Below are 17,500 nucleotides of genomic sequence, written 5' to 3' on the forward strand. Positions count from 1 at the left end.
CACGGATGACTAAACACAACACAGTAGTTGATAGTAGTATAGACTGGATATAGTAGCAGACTGGATATAGTAGTAGACTGGTTATAGTAGTAGACTGGATATAGTAGTAGACTGGATATAGTAGTAGACTGGATATAGTAGCAGACTGGATATAGTAGTAGACTGGATATAGTAGTAGACTGGATATAGTAGTAGACTGGATATAGTAGTAGACTGGATATAGTAGTAGACTGGTTATAGTAGTAGACTGGATATAGTAGTAGACTGGCTATAGTAGCAGACTGGATATAGTAGTAGACTGGATATAGTAGTAGACTGGATATAGTAGTAGACAGGCTATAGTAGTAGACTGGCTATAGTAGTAGACTGGTTATAGTAGTAGACTGGATATAGTGGTAGACGGGATATCGTAGTAGACTGGTTATAGTAGTAGACTGGATATAGTAGTAGACTGGATATAGTGGTAGACTGGATATAGTAGCAGACTGGTTATAGTAGTAGACTGGTTATAGTAGTAGACTGGTTAGAGTAGTAGACTGGTTATAGTAGTAGACTGGATATAGTAGTAGACTGGATATAGTAGTAGACTGGATATAGTGGTAGACGGGATATAGTAGTAGACTGGATATAGTAGTAGACTGGATATAGTAGTAGACTGGATATAGTGGTAGACTGGATATAGTGGTAGACTGGATATAGTAGTAGACTGGATATAGTGGTAGACGGGATATAGTAGTAGACTGGATATAATAGTAGACTGGGGGACACCAACCTTGATCTTGACAAACTCAAACTGGAAGAGGTTGGTGCTGGTGGGACGCACAAACACAGCAGGGAACAGCTTAGTGTTGGACTCCACCTAAACACAAGAATATATACACAATCATTACCTCAAGAACAACATCAACAGCCTGTAGACACACAACAATACATCTCACATCATTACAACATATCAACCACGTAGACATACAGGACAACAAGTCAACCACCTGCTTAGAGTCAATCACACATCATCAACTCTAAAGGCACGGTTACTAAATTGAGTTGCAGTAGATACACTTGATATGATTTCATGACCATCCTAACAACCTGTTCACCATCCAGAACACATACTCAACAACACTTCAGGGGATTGATGCTAGTGTTATTTTCCCCCGTTGAGTTCTAGAACCCTCCAAATTGTCAAGGTGGAACACACAGCATTCTAAGTATGATTTCATCTATATGGTAAACATGTGTCTGTGTCTGTCCCAATTGGCCCCCTAATCCCTATATAGTGTACTTATTTTGACCAGGCTCTGGTATTGGGAATAGGGTGGCATTTGGGATACAGCCAATCTCTGCTGATGGCTGTTATTGATACACTGTGTGATGGTCAGATAGGCATCAGAGGGGCAGTTTAATAAACCAAACTAATCAGTCGGCTGTCTGAATGCAAACCAAGATGGCCCAAACGTCAATGATTTTTACTCGAACCCCCCCAGATTTATTTACTTAAAGAGTGAGAACTGTGTCTGCCCTTCCCCCAACGCAGACTACCAGAGGAAGATGAGTTGTGACGGCTGTGTAATTATCTGCAGGGTATCAGGAAACATCTCTTAAAATACAAAAGTGTGTCCCAAATGAGCCCTGTGGGCCCTGGTCAAAAGTAGTGCACTATATAGGGAATAGGGGGGCATTAGGGACACAAAAAGACTTGGACAGGGGACCAGACCGTGAATCAGACAGTTTATCAATGCCAGGCAGCCATCAGACAGAAAAACAGAGAGAGAGCGAGAGAGAAAGAGAGAGTTTAGTTTATTAATTCGACCATTTAAAAAAACAAGCACACATAAAACTTAAAAGCCATACATGCACATGAATAAAATCATCGAGGATAACACACAATAAAGTCTGGCACTTATTTCCATTGTGGTCCTCTTCTATAGTAGTAGTAGTAAAAAAAAAAAAAGAGAGAGAGAGAGAGAGAGAGAGAGAGAGAGAGAGAGAGAGAGAGAGAGAGAGATGGGTGGGGAAGATCTCCTCTGAGTAATATGGGGGAGATCTTCCCCACCCACCCATCTCTCTCTCTCTCTCTCTCTCACCCTTGAGGAAGAGACGTGCGATTTCCAGGCCCAGGGAAATATGCTCATCTGTGGGGGCACAAATGCACGCACAGGAACACTACCTGATCTAACGAGCACACGAGGGGACAGCTTTATTACCGGCCATACTGTTTCTAACTGTCTTAATCTTCCCCCATAGAAACAACAGTGACAGCACCGTCAACAAAAACGGAAGGGATCTGTTGCAGCTCTGCAGAAGCCTGGGTCTGTATTTTGTCAATGGTAGGTTACGGGGGACTCTTTGGGGAGATTCACCTACTGCTCACCTCTTGGCCACAGTACAGTAGACTATATAATCACAGACATTGACCCTTTCTCTCTCAGCTCATTCACTGTCAAGCCACTAACACCTCTGTCTGATCACAGCCAAATTACGTTGTTCCTCAAAAGAACAGACATGGAAACAACCACACATTCACAGCCCAGTAAGCTGTACAACATCAGAAAATCATACAGATGGGCCCAAAACAGCACAGAAGAATACCAGAAAGCAACCTGTAACCAAAATATCCAAACTCTCTTAGATAACTTTCTGGATACCACATTCACTCACAGTAAAGAAGGCATCAATCTATCAGTACAAAACATTAACTATATATTCAGGCAAACGGCAAATGAAGCACAATTGAAATTGATAAAAAAATAAACAAAAAAGATCACAGATGACAACTGGTTTGATGCAGATTATAAAATTATAACGAAAAAGCTTAGAACACTATCCAACCAAAAGCACAGAGACCCAAATAATGGTGAATTACGCCTTCATTACTGTGAGACTTTAAAACTCTATAAACGTAACACTCAGAACCAAAAAAGCACAGTACAACAGCAAGCAGCTGACACTAATTGAGGAGTCCATAAACACAAACAATTTCTGGCAAAATTGGAAAAAACGTAAAAAATCTAAACAAGAGGAATTAGCGATACAAAATGGTGACAAATGGACAACCCATTTTAAAACACTCTACAACACCATTCAAATTGACACATGCAGAACAACGCCAAATTCATTAAAAATTGAATGGATTAGAAAAAGCTATAAAGGACAATCAAAATCCATTGGACTCCCCAATTACTGACCAGGATCTCTATAAGAAACTTCAGGCTCTCAAATTTAAAAATGCATGCGTACCTGATGGCATCCTAAATGAGATGCTCAAACTCACTAGTGCAAAATTTCAATTGGCTATATTAAAACTGTTTAATTTGATCCTGAGTGTAGGTTATTTCCCTGACATCTGGAATCAAGGACTCATAACCCCAATCTTTAAGAACGGAGACAAATTTGACCCTAACAATTACAGAGGCATTTGTGTGAACAGTAACCTGGGGAAGGTTTTCTGTAGTATCATAAATGTAAGAGTTCTAAACTTCCTTAATAAGCACATGTCTTGAGTAAAAGCCAAATTGGATTTATACCAAAACATCACACAACTGATCATATTTACACCCTACACACCCTGATAGATAAACATGTCCACCAAAATAATACCAAAATATACGCTTGCTTTATCGACTTCCAAAAAGCATTTGATTCTATTTGGCATACAGGACTGTTCTACAAAGTTATTGAAAGTGGTGTAGGGGGTAAAACATATGACATAATTAAATCAATGTATACTGGCAATACGTGCAGCATTAAAATTGGCAAGAAAATAACAGAATTCTTTAACCAGGGGCGGGGCCTTCGTCAGGGTTGCAATCTGAGCCCTGCACTCTTCAATATTTACATCAACGAATCGGCCACTATTCTAGAAAAATCCTCAGCCCCTGATGTTAGTCTCCACAATTCAGAAGTTCAATGCCTACTCTTCGCAGATGACCTATGCCTGCTGTCACCCACAGCACATGGCCTACAACAGAGCCTGGACCTGCTAGAGCAGTACTGCCAGACCTGGGCCCTGGCAGTAAACCCCAAAAATACTAAAATAATGATTTTCCAGCGAAGATCTAGATCTCAAGGAATTAGATCAAAGTTCTCAATTGGTACAAAATATATAGAGTACTGCACACACTACAATTACTTAGGTTTAAAAATAAGCTCAACTGGACACCTTAATGAGGCAGTGAATGAACTGAGAGAGAAAGCACGCAGGGCATTCTACACCATTAAAAAGCGAATTCAAATTGAAATACCTATTCAAATTTGGCTAAAAGTAATTGAATATGTCATTGAACCAATTGCACTTTATGGCAGCGAGGTGTGGGGTCCACTTGCAAAACAAGATTTCATCAAATGGGACAAACATCCCATTGAAACCCTGCATGTAGAGTTCTGTAAGATTCTCCTACATGTCCAGAGGAAAACTACAAACAATGCATGCAGGGCAGAATTAGGCCAATATCCACTAATAATAAAAACTCAAAAAAGAGCAATTAAGTTTTGGAAACATCTAAAATACAGTGACCCCCTCTCATATCACTACCAAGCCCTGCAATGCCAAGAGCTGAGCAAAGAAAATAGTCCCCTCATCCAGCTGCTCCTGGGTCTGAGTTCACAAACCTGTTCTACTAACACACTGAAGCCTCAGGACCAGAACATCCAATCAATCAGAATAAACCAAATTACAACACAGTCAAAACAAAACTACATTGCTTATTGGGAAACACAAGCACAAACACAAAGCAAAATGCAGTGCAATCTGGCCCTAAATCGACAGTACACCGTGGCTAACTATTTGACCATGGTTACTGATCAAAACCTTGGAAAAACCTTGACAAAGTACAGGCTCAGTGAGCACAGCCTTGCCATTGAGAAGGGTAGACACAGGAAAACCTGGCTCCCAGTAGAGGAAAGGCTGTGCAACCACTGGACAACAGCAGAACCTGAGACGGAGCTGCATTTCCAGACAAAATGTCAAAAATATAAAACAATTAGAGAGTGTCATTTCCCCAAATTTGAAACCCTTATTAAAGGTTTCAAAGACCTCTCTGATGAGAGTAAGCTACCAGTCCTTTTGGGGGAGGACGCAGAGAGCTGTGGGTTGGCAGCGCACTACATTGCTGCCTGCCATAAGATGAGGGACAGTGTCTGACAGACCAATCAACCTGCACATGTCCTCTACTGTATGCTTATTGTTATTGTTCAATGTATGGTTATTTTGACCCTTGGTTGTTGTTGTTACTGTTGTCCCGTTGACAATTTTGAATCACATTTATTTAAAAAATGTTTTTGCATATTGTAAATATCCAAAATAAGCTTTGGCAATATGTAAATTGTTACGTCATGCCAATAAAGCAAATTGAATTGAAAAATTGAATTGAATTGAGAGAGAGAGAGAGCTAGATAGATAGATAGATAGATAGAGAGAGAGAGAGAGAGAGAGAGAGAGAGAGAGAGAGAGAGAGAGAGAGAGAGAGAGAGAGAGAGAGAGAGAGAGAGAGAGAGAGAGAGAGAGAGAGAGAGAGAGAGAGAGAGAGAGAGAGAGAGAGAGAGAGTGAGTTTCTGGACCTGTGATGTGAAGATTAAAGCTTCTCACCAGAGTAAAAGCCTAATTTATTTCCTTAGAGAGGGACAATTATTCTATCCTTTAATAGCCAATTCACTTCACAGTCTGAGGAAGAAGAGGATGTCCCTGGGCTGGGACTGTACTTTGTACTCCACACAATGGGGTTATCAGCTAACGTGAATCCAATGTGAGAACTAAACCGTTGAGCCCTGACTACATGGAATAACTGAGAACCGGAGTTGCATATGCCTACTGTAATCTATATGGTGAATGCAGTAGGTCCACCTAGAGGACGTAGGACGGCGGACGTAAAGGTAACGTAAAGGTAATGGCTAAATTAGACTAAAATATTAGCACTAAATAATCTGGTGGGTGATAACCTTCAATCTGGATAATAACACAAAACAAATCCTAAGATTAGAGACATTTATCGACAAATATTACGAAAACAAGCAACACCCAAACATGACGGAGAGTAAGACAGGGGAACCGATTCAAAAACGAAAACGTGACTCCTCAACCGATACGGATGATTTAATATTCTCACCACCGGCAATGGTAAAGGTCGAAACCGATCTGTTAAAATCAATAAATGACAAACTGGGTATACTTGAATTAGTTAGTAAAGATATAAAAGAGTTGAAGGCAAGCCTAGAGATGAGTGATGAAAAAGCTGCGACATTGGAGAAGGAAACACACGCGCTAAAAGGGACAGTCAATAAAATTGAAACCGAAATGAATGAAATTAAAAAGGAGAACACCGTTCTGAAGGAATGCTTACTAGACATACAAACTAGATCCATGAGAGAGAATTTGGTACTTACAGGTATCCAAGAGAAAGAAGGAGAGGTTCCTGAATCTGTAGTTAGAGAGTTCCTTTTTGCAGCGCTTCAGATTCCACGCGAAGTTATCGATAAGATCCAACTTGAACGTGTACACCGCCTCGGACAGAGAGGGCAGAGGTACGAACGCCCAATCGTTGCCAAATTTGCTTCATTTAAAGATAAAATAATGGTTAAAAGCCTGGGTAAAAGACTTGCTGGGACCAAAATTGGCATGAATGATCAGTTTCCGAAAGAAATTGCAGAACGGCGCAAAGTTCTGTATCCAATTTTCAAAGAAAATAGATTAAAAGCGAAACGAGTAGCTCTCGTCGTTGATAAACTATATATTGATAACCAGTTGTTCAGAGACACAAAGACGGTTATTTTAAAAATTACAAAGTTCTCATAGATGAGGAAAATAAACACAATTCAAGCCCGGTTATTGATTGTAACAATACAATACAAAATATAGCTTTTCTATAAATCTTCATATATAACTAATTGAACACAAGCACTATTTCTACATAGTGAAGATAAAAACTAAGTAAACAGAAGGCACAGTATGTGTGGATGGTGTGGTGTGTGTTTATTTTTATTTGTTATGTTTGGAAAGTTGAGTGAGTGAGTAATGAAATAGTTGCATATCCCAGAGCCAGTGTATTGCTGTGGGCCGGGTATGAGAGGGCTTTCAATGTTGTTCAGATGATGGATATACTTTTATAATGAATTATACGTCTTATTTATTTATTGTCCTATCATGGGGAACTACATTTTTAAAATAAATTATATCTAATTATTTATTATCCTATTTTAATGGTACGGTCCATGGCCCTATACCCTAGACACCCACATGAATGGCCCAGATACTAAGGAGAAGTCCCTAACTGTTTTATGTGCATGCTGTAAGCGGTCTGTATGCAGCCAAAATGAGGTCAGGGACCAAGAGCAGCACTGCCCCCTCAAGATTCTGAGCCTGCTTGGCAGGGTTGGTCCTGCAAAGCCAAAGCCCCCTAAAGGGAGAGCATAATAAACAAGGAAATTCTCAAAGCTGCTAATGAGAACCTTGACGACCTTGTACCTAGCCGGTGGGGATTCCGGTGGGGTGCCCCCACTCAGGCAGTGGCAGTGCTGGCAACACTAGCTGCAGTAACCCATGGGGAGGGGGTCACACTCGGACATTCAGAGAGGGGGTATATTATTGTGGCCCTGGTGGCACGAAATCAAGTCGGACTGCATGGAGATGCTTGGGAACATGGTCAAAATGGATGACCGTATTGTGGGTGTTTCAGGAAGAAGGTGTACATTTGACCTCCATCATTTAGGATGTGACAATGGTAAATAAATCTCTACATTTATGCTCATTTTTTGCGCGGTCTTGCAGGCCTTCTCATGCAGCTGCAACTGCAAGTACATTTGTAAATCATGATCCATCTTGAGTTGGGCTCTGGGATGGTGCAATTGTTGAGAGGGTGAGCTTATGGTTGTGTGGGGGTAAGGGCTGAATGTGTGTGGGTGTATGTGTGTATCCCACAACTGTTGCGAAGGAAGAAGTAAAAGATGTTAGGGACTATAGAGGATGATTCACAGCAATATGTAATAAAAATAGAGGTGAGGGCGATGGAAATGCATTTGGCAATGGATCTGCTTCGGTTCGGTGGATGGCGCTGTGTGCACTTTTCGAAGGATGGATCCCAGTCGGTCCGGGGCTGTGCGATGCGGGGGGTCGGGGGTGGTCTGCCGGTCATTGGGATGACAACCCAACTCGAGATGGGGGCTTTTGGCGGGTGGAATAGTGGGGACCAATTGGAGGTTTGCTTAGTGGAGATGCAAATGTCATGGTACAACTATATAGACACTCAATCATTATGTTACTTTTTAATAGGACGTTTACAAACATATATTTTGATAAAAATAATTGAAAGGTGTGTCTCATTATGGTAAGTGGTGAAATAAGTATAGCCAGTTACAATTGTAATGGCTTAGCAGATAATAAGAAAAGACGATCAGTATTTACCTGGCTAAAAGAGAAGGATTATAATATCTACTGTTTACAGGAAACCCATTCGACAGTTTTAGATGAAGTTTTGTGGAAAAAGAACTGGGGGGGGCGAAATATATTTCTCCCATGGGCAAAGAAATTCAAAAGGGGTGATGGTTTTAATTAATAATAACTTTGATCCAAATGTGCAACTTGTCCAAACAGATCCTCAAGGTAGATGGATTATTTTAAATATGTTATTGGACAATAAACATATATGGCTTATTAACCTATACGGTCCGAATAATGATGATCCAAGCTTCTTTGACAATATATATAAGAATGTATCAACTCTACAAGCAACACTAGACTCTATTATTATAGTGGGAGATTTTAATACGGTCTTAAATACCTCTATGGACCGGAAAGGAAATCACACTACAAACTATCACCCTCAGGCACTTAAGGAAATCAGGAATGTCATGGATATATTGGAATTAGTGGATATATGGAGACTTAAATACCCTGACCTAGTGAGATATACATGGCGGAGGCTTAATCAAGCTAGTCGCCTTGACTACTTTCTTATATCATTCTCTCTGGCACCAAAAGTTAAAAAGTGTTTGATAGGGGACAGAATGCGGTCGGACCATCACATAATTGGCATATATATTACTCTTACAGAATTTCCACGTGGGCGAGGATATTGGAAATTTAATCAAAGCCTACTAGATGATAAATTGTTTAGAACTAGGACAGAAGAATTTATAACTGACTTTTTTAGACATAACATAGGTACAGCAGATCCCCATATTGTATGGGACACTTTTAAGTGTGGCTTTAGAGGCCATGCAATTCAGTACTCATCTATAAAACAAAAGCAATTTCGATCAAAAGAGTCCATATTAACAAAGGAAATTGAAGGACTAACAGTACAGTTAGATAACAATAAAAACGGTACCATAGAGGCACAGAATAAGTTAGAGGAAAAACAAAAAGAAATGGAGGAACTTATTCAAGAAAGATCCAGTGTAATATATTACAAAAATAAAGCGAACTGGATGGAATATGGGGAAAAATGCACCAAATTCTTTTTCAATCTTCAATATAGAAATACTACCAAAAAAAACGTATTAAAACTTGTTACAAATGATGGAGTCACGCATGATTCACCAAATGATATTTTGAAAGAGGAAGTAAAGTACTTTAAGAATATATTTTCGTTTCAGGCTCCTCCATCTCCACTAACTGAAACTAATTGTATGGATTTTTTCCCTAATAATAATGTAAAATTAACATCTGTACAGAAAGACTCATGTGAAGGCCTAATTACAGAGGAGGAACTACTTGATGCAATTGGGGCCTTTAAGGATGGGAAAACTCCAGGACTGGATGGCATACCAGTGGAAGTATACAAACATTTTTTTGATATACTCAAAGGACCATTATTAGCTTGTTTTAACCACTCATATATAAATGATAGATTATCAGACACGCAACAAGAAGGTGTGATATCATTATTACTGAAACAGGACCCAAGTGGTATATATAAAGATCCAGTCCATTTAAAAAATTGGAGACCTCTTACACTTCAGTGTTGTGATACAAAAATCCTAGCAAAATGCTTGGCGCATAGAATCAAAAAAGTTTTGTCAGATATTATTCATCCTAATCAGACAGGTTTTTTACATGGACGATACATTGGAGATAATATAAGGCAAGTACTGGAAACAATAGAACACTATGAAATATCGGGGACACCAGGCCTGGTTTTCATAGCTGATTTTGAAAAGGCTTTTGATAAAGTACGACTGGAGTTTATATATAAATGCCTAGAATATTTCAATTTTGGGGAATCTCTTATAAAATGGGTAAAAATTATGTATAGTAACCCTAGGTGTAAAATAGTAAATAATGGCTACATCTCAGAAAGTTTTAAACTATCTAGAGGAGTAAAACAAGGTTGTCCACTATCGGCATATCTATTTATTATTGCCATCGAAATGTTAGCTGTTAAAATTAGATCAAACATTAATATTAAGGGATTAGAAATCCAGGGCCTAAAAACTAAGGTGTCATTGTACGCTGATGATTCATGTTTTCTTTTAAAACCACAACTAGAATCTCTCCACGGCCTCTTAGAGGATCTAGATACATTTGCTATCCTCTCTGGATTAAAACCAAATTATGATAAATGTACCATATTACGTATTGGATCACTAAAAAATACACATTTTACATTGCCATGTAGTTTACCAATTAAATGGTCTGACGGTGATGTGGACATACTCGGTATACAAATCCCAAAAGAAAGAAATGATCTCACTCCAATAAATTTTTATAGAAAGTTAGCAAAAATAGATAAGATCTTGCTACCATGGAAAGGAAAATACCTGTCTATTTGTGGGAAAATCACCCTGATTAACTCTTTAATCATATCACAGTTTACCTATTTGCTTATGGTTTTGCCTACACCTAGTGACCTGCTTTTTAAATTATATGAACAAAAAATATTCAATTTTATTTGGAACGGCAAGCCAGATAAAATTAAAAGGGCCTATTTATATAACGAATATGAATTCGGAGGGCAGAAATTATTAAATATTAAAGCATTAGACCTCTCACTAAAGGCATCAGTCATACAAAAGTTATACTTAAATCCAAACTGGTTCTCTAGTAGATTGGTACGAATGTCTCATCTTATGTTCAAGAAGGGCCTTTTTCCCTTTATTCAGATTACACCTGCTCACTTTCGGTTGCTTGAAAAGGAAATAATCTCCAAAATATCTTTATTTTTTAAGCAAGCCTTAGAAAGTTGGTTGCAATTTCAGTTTAATCCACCTGAAAGGACGGAACAAATAGTACAACAAATCTTGTGGTTAAATTCAAATATAGTAATTGATAAAAAAACTGTATTTATCGAAGAAATGTTTAAAAAAGGTATAATTTTTGTGAATGATATCATAAATAGGACTGGTGGAGTAATGTCACACATGCAGCTAACACAGACATATGGAAATGTCTGCTCTACCCAAAATTACAACCAATTAATTGCAGCATTACCACAAAAATGGAAGAGGCAGGTGGAAGGGGATAAAAGTAAGGAACTTGTATGTCGGCCTTATATTAAAGAACATAAATGGTTAAAGAAAAGTGTGATAAATAAAAACATATACCAATTTCATTTAAGGATCAAAAAACTTACAGCTGTGCCATATAAATTGCAAAATAGTTGGGAAGAGATTTTCGATGTACCCATTCCATGGCACATGGTGTATGAATTGATACGCAAAACAACGCCGGATTCAAAACTTCGAATTTTTCAATTTAAATTATTGTACAAAATTCTTGCAACTAATAGAATGTTATATATATGGGGGATACAATCTTCCCAGCTCTGTAGATTCTGCTGTGAGGAGGCAGAGTCATTAGACCATTTATTTTGGTATTGTCCGCATGTAGCTCGTTTTTGGTCACAGGTCCAGGAATGGTTGAAGAATTGCAACATTTGCGTAGAACTAACGCTACAGATAGCAATACTGGGGGATTTGAAAAGCCATAGTCAATCAATCAATAATATAATAATTATTTTAGCAAAAATGTTTATTTTTAATTTACAATCCGTGGAAGCTATGAGAATAGGAAGATTCAAATCTTTTGTGAAGCATCACAGCACAGTTGAAAAATATATGGCAAATAAAAATCCGAAATGGATGATGTTGGAAGATAGATGGGAAAGGTTGAGTGGAGCTGAAGGGTGGGACTAATAACAAGATAAACAATGTAGGGCATACGGGATCTGTGAAATGTGTATAGGTGCGGAGCTATTGTGAAATAGCACAGTTACAAGTGGAAATCAAACTGGATGGACAACAGAAATAGAGGAAGGACTAAGAACAAACAAGAGAGAACTATTATAAAATAGACTGTGTCTGTAAAATGTGTATAAGATGTATAAATTGAAGGTAAAAACAGAAATGTTTATCAGTTTACTCCAATTGGGGGATCGGTGGTAGGGTTTGCGGGGAATAATAATAAAGGTATACTCTTTAAAAAAGTATGTATGTCTATGTAGGTATGTGTATGTATATATGTGTATATGTATGCATACGTGAATGGATATATATATTTACCCAAAAAAATATGGGGGATTGGAAATGATGCAGACAATTACATTGGAAGCAACATTCTTTCCGCAATATTAAGCTGATCCACCCCCCAAAAAAAAAAAAAATAATAATAAAAAAAATAATAATAATAATAAAAAATAAAAAAATAATTGAATGGATTAGAAAAAGCTATAAAGGACAATCAAAATCCATTGGACTCCCCAATTACTGACCAGGATCTCTATAAGAAACTTCAGGCTCTCAAATTTAAAAATGCATGCGTACCTGATGGCATCCTAAATGAGATGCTCAAACTCACTAGTGCAAAATTTCAATTGGCTATATTAAAACTGTTTAATTTGATCCTGAGTGTAGGTTATTTCCCTGACATCTGGAATCAAGGACTCATAACCCCAATCTTTAAGAACGGAGACAAATTTGACCCTAACAATTACAGAGGCATTTGTGTGAACAGTAACCTGGGGAAGGTTTTCTGTAGTATCATAAATGTAAGAGTTCTAAACTTCCTTAATAAGCACATGTCTTGAGTAAAAGCCAAATTGGATTTATACCAAAACATCACACAACTGATCATATTTACACCCTACACACCCTGATAGATAAACATGTCCACCAAAATAATACCAAAATATACGCTTGCTTTATCGACTTCCAAAAAGCATTTGATTCTATTTGGCATACAGGACTGTTCTACAAAGTTATTGAAAGTGGTGTAGGGGGTAAAACATATGACATAATTAAATCAATGTATACTGGCAATACGTGCAGCATTAAAATTGGCAAGAAAATAACAGAATTCTTTAACCAGGGGCGGGGCCTTCGTCAGGGTTGCAATCTGAGCCCTGCACTCTTCAATATTTACATCAACGAATCGGCCACTATTCTAGAAAAATCCTCAGCCCCTGATGTTAGTCTCCACAATTCAGAAGTTCAATGCCTACTCTTCGCAGATGACCTATGCCTGCTGTCACCCACAGCACATGGCCTACAACAGAGCCTGGACCTGCTAGAGCAGTACTGCCAGACCTGGGCCCTGGCAGTAAACCCCAAAAATACTAAAATAATGATTTTCCAGCGAAGATCTAGATCTCAAGGAATTAGATCAAAGTTCTCAATTGGTACAAAATATATAGAGTACTGCACACACTACAATTACTTAGGTTTAAAAATAAGCTCAACTGGACACCTTAATGAGGCAGTGAATGAACTGAGAGAGAAAGCACGCAGGGCATTCTACACCATTAAAAAGCGAATTCAAATTGAAATACCTATTCAAATTTGGCTAAAAGTAATTGAATATGTCATTGAACCAATTGCACTTTATGGCAGCGAGGTGTGGGGTCCACTTGCAAAACAAGATTTCATCAAATGGGACAAACATCCCATTGAAACCCTGCATGTAGAGTTCTGTAAGATTCTCCTACATGTCCAGAGGAAAACTACAAACAATGCATGCAGGGCAGAATTAGGCCAATATCCACTAATAATAAAAACTCAAAAAAGAGCAATTAAGTTTTGGAAACATCTAAAATACAGTGACCCCCTCTCATATCACTACCAAGCCCTGCAATGCCAAGAGCTGAGCAAAGAAAATAGTCCCCTCATCCAGCTGCTCCTGGGTCTGAGTTCACAAACCTGTTCTACTAACACACTGAAGCCTCAGGACCAGAACATCCAATCAATCAGAATAAACCAAATTACAACACAGTCAAAACAAAACTACATTGCTTATTGGGAAACACAAGCACAAACACAAAGCAAAATGCAGTGCAATCTGGCCCTAAATCGACAGTACACCGTGGCTAACTATTTGACCATGGTTACTGATCAAAACCTTGGAAAAACCTTGACAAAGTACAGGCTCAGTGAGCACAGCCTTGCCATTGAGAAGGGTAGACACAGGAAAACCTGGCTCCCAGTAGAGGAAAGGCTGTGCAACCACTGGACAACAGCAGAACCTGAGACGGAGCTGCATTTCCAGACAAAATGTCAAAAATATAAAACAATTAGAGAGTGTCATTTCCCCAAATTTGAAACCCTTATTAAAGGTTTCAAAGACCTCTCTGATGAGAGTAAGCTACCAGTCCTTTTGGGGGAGGACGCAGAGAGCTGTGGGTTGGCAGCGCACTACATTGCTGCCTGCCATAAGATGAGGGACAGTGTCTGACAGACCAATCAACCTGCACATGTCCTCTACTGTATGCTTATTGTTATTGTTCAATGTATGGTTATTTTGACCCTTGGTTGTTGTTGTTACTGTTGTCCCGTTGACAATTTTGAATCACATTTATTTAAAAAATGTTTTTGCATATTGTAAATATCCAAAATAAGCTTTGGCAATATGTAAATTGTTACGTCATGCCAATAAAGCAAATTGAATTGAGAGAGAGAGAGAGCTAGATAGATAGATAGATAGAGAGAGAGAGAGAGAGAGAGAGAGAGAGAGAGAGAGAGAGAGAGAGAGAGAGAGAGAGAGAGAGAGAGAGAGAGAGAGAGAGAGAGAGAGAGAGAGAGAGAGAGAGAGAGAGAGAGAGAGAGAGAGAGAGAGTGAGTTTCTGGACCTGTGATGTGAAGATTAAAGCTTCTCACCAGAGTAAAAGCCTAATTTATTTCCTTAGAGAGGGACAATTATTCTATCCTTTAATAGCCAATTCACTTCACAGTCTGAGGAAGAAGAGGATGTCCCTGGGCTGGGACTGTACTTTGTACTCCACACAATGGGGTTATCAGCTAACGTGAATCCAATGTGAGAACTAAACCGTTGAGCCCTGACTACATGGAATAACTGAGAACCGGAGTTGCATATGCCTACTGTAATCTATATGGTGAATGCAGTAGGTCCACCTACTGTACTGTAATCTATATGGTGAATACAGTAGCACTGTACTGTAATCTATATGGTGAATACAGTAGGTCTACCTACTGTACTGTAATCTATATGGTGAATACAGTAGGACTGTACTGTAATTTATATGGTGAATGCAGTAGCATTACTTACTGTACTGTAATCTATATGGTGAATACAGTAGGTCTACATAATGTACTGTAATCTATATGGTGAATGCAGTAGGTCTACCTACTGTACTGTAATATATATGGTGAATAGAGTAGGTCTACCTACTGTACTGTAATTTATATGGTGAATACAGTAGGTCTACATACTGTACTGTAATCTATATGGTGAATGCAGTAGGTCTACCTACTGTACTGTAATATATATGGTCAATGCAGTAGGTCTACATACTGTACTGTAATATATATGGTGAATGCAGTAGGTCTACCTACTGTACTGTAATATATATGGTGAATGCAGTAGATCTACCTACTGTACTGTAATATATATGGTGAATGCAGTAGGTCTACCTACTGTACTGTAATCTATATGGTGAATACAGTAGGTCTACATACTGTACTGTAATATATATGGTGAATGCAGTAGGTCTACATACTGTACTGTAATATATATGGTGAATACAGTAGGTCTACCTACTGTACTGTAATCTATATGGTGAATGCAGTAGGTCTACCTACTGTACTGTAATATATATGGTGAATGCAGTAGGTCTACCTACTGTACTGTAATCTATATGGTGAAAACCCAACTGTACTATAATCTATATGGTGAATGCAGTAGGTCTACCTACTGTACTGTAATCTATATGGTGAATACAGTAGGACTGTACTGTAATCTATATGGTGAATGCAGTAGGTCTACATACTGTACTGTAATATATATGGTGAATGCAGTAGGTCTACCTACTGTACTGTAATTTATATGGTGAATACAGTAGGTCTACATACTGTACTGTTATCTATACGGTGATGGCAGTAGGTATACCTACTGTACTGTAATCTATATGGTGAATGCAGTAGGTCGACATACTGTACTGTAATATATATGGTGGATACAGTAGGTCTACATACTGTACTGTAATCTATATGGTGGATGCAGTAGGTCTACCTACTGTACTGTAATCTATATGGTGAATGCAGTAGGTCTACATACTGTACTGTAATATATATGGTGAATGCAGTAGGTCTACCTACTGTACTGTAATCTATATGGTGAATACAGTAGGTCTACATACTGTACTGTAATATATATGGTGAATGCAGTAGGTCTACCTACTGTACTGTAATCTATATGGTGAATACAGTAGGTCTACATACTGTACTGTAATATACATGGTAAATGCAGTAGGTCTACCTACTGTACTGTAATCTATATGGTGAATACAGTAGGTCTACCTACTGTACTGTAATCTATATGGTGAATGCAGTAGGTCTACCTACTGTATTGTAATCTATATGGTGAATACAGTAGGACTGTACTGTAATCTATATGGTGAATGCAGTAGCATTACTTACTGTACTGTAATCTATATGGTGAATGCTGTAGGTCTACCTACTGTACTGTACTTTATATGGTGAATACAGTAGGGATGTACTGTAATCTATATGGTGAATGCAGTAGCATTACTTACTGTACTGTAATCTATATGGTGAATGCAGTAGGTCTACCTACTGTATTGTAATCTATATGGTGAATACAGTAGGACTGTACTGTAATCTATAAGGTGAATGCAGTAGCATTACTTACTGTACTGTAATCTATATGGTGAATACAGTAGGTCTACCTACTGTACTGTAATCTATATGGTGAATACAGTAGGTCTATCTACTGTACTGTAATCTATATGGTGAATACAGTAGGACTGTACTGTAATTTATATGGTGAATGCAATAGATTACTTATGGTGTAATCTATATGGTGAATGCAGTAGGTCTACATACTGCACTGTAATCTATATGGTGAGTACAGTGGGCCTACCTACTGTACTGTAATCTATATGGTGAATGCAGTAGGTATACCTACTGTATTGTAATCTATATGGTGAATGCAGTAGATCTAACTACTGTACTGTAATGTATATGGTGAATGCAGTAGATCTACCTACTGTACTGTAATCTATATGGTGAATACAGTAGGACTGTACTGTAATTTATATGGTGA

The 17,500-nt window shown here is 38.3% G+C and overlaps 1 protein-coding gene across 1 annotated transcript in view; it reads right to left on the reverse strand.

Annotated features, from left to right (window-relative positions):
* The window catches only part of LOC120019396 (ryanodine receptor 3-like), a 146,764-nt gene that overhangs the window by 14,334 nt on the left and 114,930 nt on the right, over positions 1–17,500 (reverse strand). The window contains exon 33 of the mRNA XM_038962685.1: positions 773–859. Coding sequence (XP_038818613.1) covers positions 773–859 — 87 coding nt within the window. The remainder of the gene's footprint in view (positions 1–772; positions 860–17,500) is intronic.

The sequence above is a fragment of the Salvelinus namaycush genome, chromosome 24 (genome assembly GCF_016432855.1).
Source record: "Salvelinus namaycush isolate Seneca chromosome 24, SaNama_1.0, whole genome shotgun sequence".
NCBI lineage: Eukaryota > Metazoa > Chordata > Actinopteri > Salmoniformes > Salmonidae > Salvelinus > Salvelinus namaycush.